The sequence below is a fragment of the Oryzias latipes genome, chromosome 8 (genome assembly GCF_002234675.1).
Source record: "Oryzias latipes chromosome 8, ASM223467v1".
NCBI classification, from domain to species: domain Eukaryota; kingdom Metazoa; phylum Chordata; class Actinopteri; order Beloniformes; family Adrianichthyidae; genus Oryzias; species Oryzias latipes.
Genome location: NC_019866.2, coordinates 2679072 through 2685964, shown reverse-complemented (window position 1 = coordinate 2685964; position 6893 = coordinate 2679072). Strand labels below are relative to the sequence as shown.

Here is a 6893-nt window from a genome sequence, read left to right as displayed (position 1 = left end):
ATTTCTAAATCGTAGTTGCCCCTCACGCCTTTATTTTGAAGATCCCCACCGGATATTAGCTTCAAAAGCTCGATAAGCTTGATCTTGCTTCACACGTTGGATTTCCACGTTGAGCAAGTCATGGCGTTTTTCGTTGCTTGGTAACAAGAAAGCAATCAAACTACCTTAAAGAATGAAGGAAATCAATAGGAAATATTATTCAAACACGTTTAAATGTTGAAAAAAAGAATATTTCAGTTCAGAAATTTTTTTTTGTTTCTGTCTAAGAATGCAGTTTACGCATTTACTGTTAAAATGTGTAATTTTGTTAACAAATCAAAACATTTTTTATAGAAATTACTGCCAGTGGCATATTTTTACATCTTAGCAAATCGTTCAAACATCATGTATTTTTGATGCCGTGCATCTTTTAAAGCTTTAAAGTGAAAAAAGGCAGAAAACTTTAACTCCAGCCCCTTTTACAACCATCACCCTCTTTTTCCTGACATTTAACACGACAAAGCAAAAAGCTGAAGGTCAGAGGAACGTTTTATTGATAAAAACAAGAGAGCAAAATTCTTAACCACATTCTAAATAATCATATTCAAGTATAAAAATCACCCTTATGGCATATTTACCTCCCTTATTACCCTTAATTGCACATTGCAGCCACAACAAAAAGAAAATATTGAAACAAAAACAAACACCCATTCTGTTCGTGGAGTAATAAATTAACAATTACAATATAGAAACAAATAAAGTGACGGTTACAGCACAGCTGAATTCAGCACCGTGAGAAAGAATCGGCTGCTGGAGCGCATCGATCAGACCGATGGCGTGACGGACGCTGGGGTGCAGCGACGTTTCACGCTCGCCGCTAGAACTGGGAGAATGACATTTGCTCTGGGATAAAAGTCGCTCCAAAATGTTTGAGACATTGTTTGGCAGAAAAAAAGGAAAAAGATCAACAAAGAAAATTTTGTAAGAGGAAAAAAAAAACTTGGAAAAATAAAGTAATAAAATGAAAATGAAACCATATTTGTTTGTAAATTAGAGATCAACCATATAAAAAAAAGGAAATATGAATAGAACATACATTTGAGTTGAAAAGTAAACAAATTACATGAAGATTCAACTTAATACCCACATGATGAATCCGATTGTTAAGCCGAAGGTCAGAAAAGGATATAAATATTACAGCGTTAATGCCGTAAGAAATGACAAAGTTTGTCTTTTTCGTAACTCTTTTTTTCAAAATGTATACATCTACGATTTTATTTTAATCCTGTGTTCACTCATTGCAAAGCTGTTCTATTTTTCATTTCAGTTGAAGGAATAACATTTGATAAATCATTCATGGCTGCAGAAAGCGGTTTACATGTGACAGGAAGTTGCTTGTGGCTCAGGTTTTGCTTTTCATAATAAAATGCTTTGTTTAGTTTTTCTGTCAAAACATCAGTTTTGACGTCAATCAAAGCTCGACAGCATCCAGGAGATTTTCCTCGCAAAACCGGATTCCCTTTAAGTCAGAGGAGGGGCGGAGTTTAACCAGCACCCTCAAAGAAAGGAGCGGTACGTTTTCGGCACATCCTTTATGTCAAGTGATTCTGTGATGAATAACCCTTTAAGATCCAAGTTCCATCTCTTTTAAAGTGTTTTCCAGATGCTGAAGACTCAGTCTGGACCTCAAAGCCAAACACATTTTCCAAAAGGCCATCAAGAAATGGTCAATCAGGGAAGCAAACCCATTCCTGACCTGTGAGGAAGTAGATTTTATGTACAGTGAAGATCCTCTGACTCCTAACAGGCTGTGTATTGATAGAAATGAGGACATTAACAGCGCGTCACTAAATGTGTAGAAGAAACCCAAAAACCTGCAGCAGATTCATTGTAACATCCCTCAATGCTCCTTCATCACCAGCAGTTTTATTGGCTTATATCACCGCTTGCCATCTCCATCCGCCCGAACTCCTCAGACCCAAAGGTGTGCACATAATGAAACCAGAAGAAGCCAGAGGTGAAGGATGGCAGGCGTGTCCTCCATGCACGAGTGTTCTCTGTTGTGGTCAGATAGTCGGGGCTGCTCAGGAAAAACCAAACATACCACAGTCTGTGGGTTCTGGATCCAGGCGGCGTTCTCTGCAGAGGCCGCTCAGTACCGGTCGTAGTCCCTCCGGCTGGACTGGGCCACCCACTCGGTCACGAAAAAGGAAACGGAGCCCAGGAAACCCATGACGACCAGGATGAGCAGCTGCCAGTGGAGCAGCAGGTAGTTGCTGTAGAAGAAGGCCACAGCCGCCATGATGGACTGCAGGGAGAAGGACAGGTTAGTCGTCTTCACGGTCGAGCAGTAAAGAACCTTTACCTGCCACCGTCACCTGGATGAATTTGAAGACGGCGAAGGCGGGGGCGCTGTTGTCGCGGAACAAGAGGCCAATGATGCTCAGGAGCTGTGTGTTGAAGCAGCTGTCGCCCAGGCCGAGCAGGAAGCTGCAGAACAACGCCACCCAAACGCTGAAACGCCCAGGAGGAAACAGTCAGGGCGGCCGCCACACTGAAAAACTCCCATAATGCCACTGAAGCTCATGCTAAGGTCACATAAAACTCTCTGGAAAAGGAATCCTTCCAGGTCTCATCTGACCTCTGTTCACTGATGGCTTTCTGTACCTGGGAGTGATGAACGCCTCCAGGTCTGTCCCCCCCTCTGGTGCCAGAGGAGCATCGCTGGCAATATTGAGAAAAATCAAGTAGAAGGCCACATAGTGAGTGATCAGTCCCAGCAGCACCACAGGGTTCCTCCCAAAGCGGTTGCTTTTGTTCAGGAGCCCGAACACGCCTCCTCCTGGTGGGACGGCAGAGAACAGCTCTGAAGCTCTGAGGCACCACAGACCAGAACGCGTCAGCGCTCCGGGACTCACCCAGGATCTCGCCGACGCCGATGCAGATCCCAGAAATTCCGATCAGGCTCTTGGCGTCTGTGCCAAAGCGGGTCATGGCGCCGATGCAGGTCCCGTACACGCCGCTGTAGAAGGTGAGCTCCAGCCCTGTCAGCACACAGAAAACCCAGCTCAGGCTCCTCGAGTTTGTTCTGCCTAAATTCACCAGCGAGCCGCCATCACTGCAAATGTGACTGTGTGTGTGGGTGTGTGTGTGTGGTACCCTGGAAAATACGGTAAATGATGGGAATGAAGCTGTATTTGCTCAACTTTTATTTATTCATTGTAAAAGAAAATTGAAGATAAAACAAAAATATTGCTGCTAAAAACTGAACTTCTTTATGACTCACCTGTGTATCCGATGGAGACGCTCAGCAGCAGCATTTCTTTGGTCACAAACATTTTGCAGGCTTTGACTGCAAACATAAAGCTGGAGGTTAACAGGCTGGATGCTCTGAGGAACATCGCCAGAAGGGGTTAAAAACTTACTGAAAGCATCGCCGGCCTGAGCACAAGGACCAGCGGGACTGCAGAGGAAAGATGAAACAAAAACATCCTTCTCAAAAGATTAAAAAAACTCAGCAGTGAAGCATAAATGCTGAAAACATTTCTACAAAACTTAACGCGGGTTTTAAGTCAAAAATACACACGAAACACCTGAAACCACCCCTCAGGCACAGCGGCGGAGGTGTCATGATACGGCCACCTCGTCGTACACTTCAGACACGACCAAACCTCATCTCTGAACACATCTGCCCAGCCTCACCCCTCTGTGGTGCCGTCACTGGAATCCGAGGGCAGCAGCGACTCCGCCCCCTCAGGAGCAGAAGAACCCTCGGGATCGGGCTTCCGGATCAGGAAAAAGAGGAAGCATCCGACCAGACTGATGACGGTGAGAGAGATGAAGACGGTCTGACGGTCGAGGTCTGAGACACACATGAGTCAAATGCTTAAATTAGGTCCACAGCACAAGTTTCCGTGAACAGGACGAAGAAACAAAGCAGAAACGATGTTAGAGGTTGGTTCATACCCGTGATGTGGACGTGTCCGTGCCAGGAGCAGTAGATGTACAGATTCCCGAAGAATAAGCTGCAGGGAATCAGAGATGCTGAAAAACTTTTTCCTCAAACAAGACAAATGTAGATGAAGATGACGGTTTTCAGTTTTCTTTGTTTGCTGCTCAAGTTTCTGTCCTTCAGAAAGCCCCGCTGTCCTCTCTGATGTCACCCCCACTGCCAGACAGTCACCATTGTCCAAAAGTCATCTAAAAACCGCCACACCCCACAAAGTCAAAAGCCCCAAAGGTTCATGTCACTAAAAGCCGCCGAATTATGTCCACTCGCACTAAGCCTTCTTTACCAACTAATTCAGAACATAAAATGGGCGGGAAAGTGCCCAATCCGGCATCACTGACTGCTTCCTGCACAGAACGTTTTATTGTTCCGTCTCATCTTTTTGTGTCACACCTGGTCTTGTTTATTATTATTATTATTATTATTATTATTATTTACAACACTCATATTCTGTTGACCTTTTTGGTTTATTGTCTGCATTCAGAGGCTTGACTGACCTGCAAAACACGCTTTGCTAAACACTTAAATCGTAAGACAGCTTTTAATGCTTTTATTGTGGCGGTATTCAAATAGAGTCCTGCTGTCCCTCCGTCTGTCATCCTGTGTGATTTCTAAACTGTAACACTTTCCTTTTTCTTTTAAATCACAAAACTTGACCTTTTTCCAAACTAAAATTGTAAAAACTATACATATAATTAAAGGAAAAACAACTTTAAAAGTGTCCCCTAAGAACTCAGGGCAAGATTTTCCACTGCTCCTGCTCACGTTCAGCAGTGACGCTCTCGCCATCGTCCAGCTGTGGAGCCTTCCCGGTGGACGCTGCACATGCTCAGTGCACGTCTGTGCATGCCGCAGGTTCACAGGAAGCCGCAAAGCCAATGTGACTAACATGCCTTTAGCAGGGAGGGAGTTTTGTACAGAAGGGTTTCCATGGTTACCGTCATTATTCGCTTTGTATGCCAGTCATTTCTGCATTCACATTTAAAAACATTACCACTAATATGCCCAAAATCAACTAAACTCTGAAGTTTTATTGATTTGCTTTATTTTTACCAACCCATTTCAACTAATTTAAATAAATAGATATTGTTGTTTTGTGATTATTGTTATTATAATTATCTGAAAAGCGAGCGTGTGGCCTGGACTGGACAAACAGGTTTACCTGAACTGCATCAGCGACCAGAAAATGCCACTATTTCTTCCGATGGTGCTGTCAGAGGAGTTGATGGCGAGAACGTTTCCCTGAGCCGTCCACAGCACTGCAGAACAGAAAAAACCGTGACGGATGACGGAAGACAACGATTCACAAAGCAGAAAAGCGAGTTGGGCGTTCCTGTACCTGCTGCTGCGACTCCAACCAGCACAGACGCTGTGTAGAAACTCCAGGTGTACAGGTAAATGAACACAGCAATGTAGCAGCTGTGAGAGGGACGTCAGGAGCAAACAAAGAAAAGAACAAAATGACACTCCTGCTTTAGCCGACAACATTTGCAGGGGATTCAGAGGGAGGACTCGCCTGTATAAAAGGCCGCTGAAGAACATGGAGAGCTGAGGCCCGATGACTGCCACGACCGACGGAGCGATCAGGTTGGAGGCAGAGAAAACCCCGTAGATGATGGCCATGCTGTAGCAGACACACAAACCCACATCCAATTGTTTTCATTCACTGAATGGTTCTGAAACATCCCACCCGATTGATGTCAAATCAGATGGGGTCAGCCGGGTCACCTTGTGTATCCGCTCCCGTGAAACTCTGTGCTGTTGAAGCTTTTTATAACCGTTTGCTGGAAAGACGACAGAAAAAGAAAGTCATATTTATTATTGAAGTGAACAGAGTGTTTTGGGGAAAGCCAGAAACGCAGAGTACCTCTATGTTTCCACATGTTTGGAAAGCAGTAAACATGAACATGAAGCCAAAGCCCAGGACGATGATGTTCCAAAGCTTCTTCCCCTCTGGACTCATGTTGGAAGAGTTCTGATGACCTGGAAGCAAATCCAAACATCAGTCAGTCAGTCAGTCAGTCAGCAGGTCAGGGGTCATGAAGACACCAGGACTGTCTCTGCTAGCTTACAAACCTGTCAATTCTGGAATAAATACATGACATTTAAATGTGTCACACACTCAAAAACAGTGAACGTACTGTAAAAAACAAAAACAAAAAACAGAACAACTGAAAAAGCTCATTTGAGCAGGCTAACATCCGACTTACTTTGTAAAGTAATCATGTATTAAGTTTTAAAACAGAAGTCTAAAATGAAATGAAGTAAATGGCGATAAACGAATTACGAGAGTAAAGAATTAGCTTCCCAAAAGTCTGTAACAAAACAAAACTTACCAAGACTCAGGACGTTTATTTTAGCTAACAGCTCCGGCTCCGCGTGCCTTACTGCCTCCTCGTTAGCATAGCTAGTTTCTTGTTTACAGTCCGGTGTTTTTAGCCATTTATCTCCTCTAAACGGTCCTTAATCTTAACCGGTGTTAAATTATTTCCTTATCTCCGCAGAATCGAAAATAGGGACCGACAGAGGCGAAACGGGGAGTCATGTGAATGAGTCAGCTGACGAAGCAGCTAACATGAAGCAACCGCAGATCTACAAAAGCTGCGCCGCGCGGGACCAAAGCGCAGATCTACAAAAGCTTTGGACACGGGATGTTCTCCACCTCATGGCCAGTTTTGACTCAGAATTTTGTGATGGAATCAACCTTATCTTTATTTTTTGCAAATACATAATTCATATATGTAAATTAAAAAACATGTCCTTAATTTGCCATGTTTTTTCAGTGTGTCATTTCGGTTATTTTATGCCAATTTCTGAATAATGTTTACCCTGAATTCATTTGTACTTGAAAATAAAATTAAATACAATGTCTGTAATTCATATTCCAGTCCACTAGGGGGCAGTA

At 43.6% G+C, this 6893-nt stretch overlaps 1 protein-coding gene across 2 annotated transcripts; it reads right to left on the bottom strand.

Moving 5' to 3' along the window:
• Positions 1-510: 510 nt before the first annotated feature.
• On the bottom strand, positions 511-6602 carry mfsd11 (major facilitator superfamily domain containing 11). 2 transcript variants are annotated; one of them, XM_023957308.1, is made up of 14 exons: positions 6333-6602; positions 5856-5972; positions 5717-5772; positions 5505-5612; positions 5328-5407; positions 5151-5247; positions 3946-4004; positions 3682-3841; positions 3405-3442; positions 3266-3331; positions 2898-3023; positions 2647-2821; positions 2358-2493; positions 511-2287 (listed from the first exon to the last, which is right to left on the bottom strand). In XM_023957308.1, the coding sequence occupies exons 2-14, from the start codon at positions 5949-5951 to the stop codon at positions 2132-2134; spliced, it is 1353 nt and encodes a 450-aa protein (XP_023813076.1). In that variant the 5' UTR covers positions 5952-5972; positions 6333-6602; the 3' UTR covers positions 511-2131. The 2 variants fall into 2 exon arrangements, with proteins under 2 accessions (XP_023813076.1, XP_004071196.1); XM_004071148.4 differs by having other exon boundaries at positions 5856-5971; positions 6325-6601.
• Between the last annotated feature and the right edge of the window lie 291 nt (positions 6603-6893).

Coding starts and splice junctions, on each gene's coding strand:
- mfsd11 (XM_023957308.1), bottom strand. CDS start 5,951: ATGAGTCCAGAGGGGAAGAAGCTTTGGAACATCATCGTCCTGGGCTTT. Junction 5,773..5,855: donor AAACATGTGGAAACATAGAG/GTACTCTGCGTT, acceptor TCGTCTTTCCAG/CAAACGGTTATAAAAAGCTT. Junction 2,288..2,357: donor CCGTCTTCAAATTCATCCAG/GTGACGGTGGCA, acceptor TTCTCCCTGCAG/TCCATCATGGCGGCTGTGGC.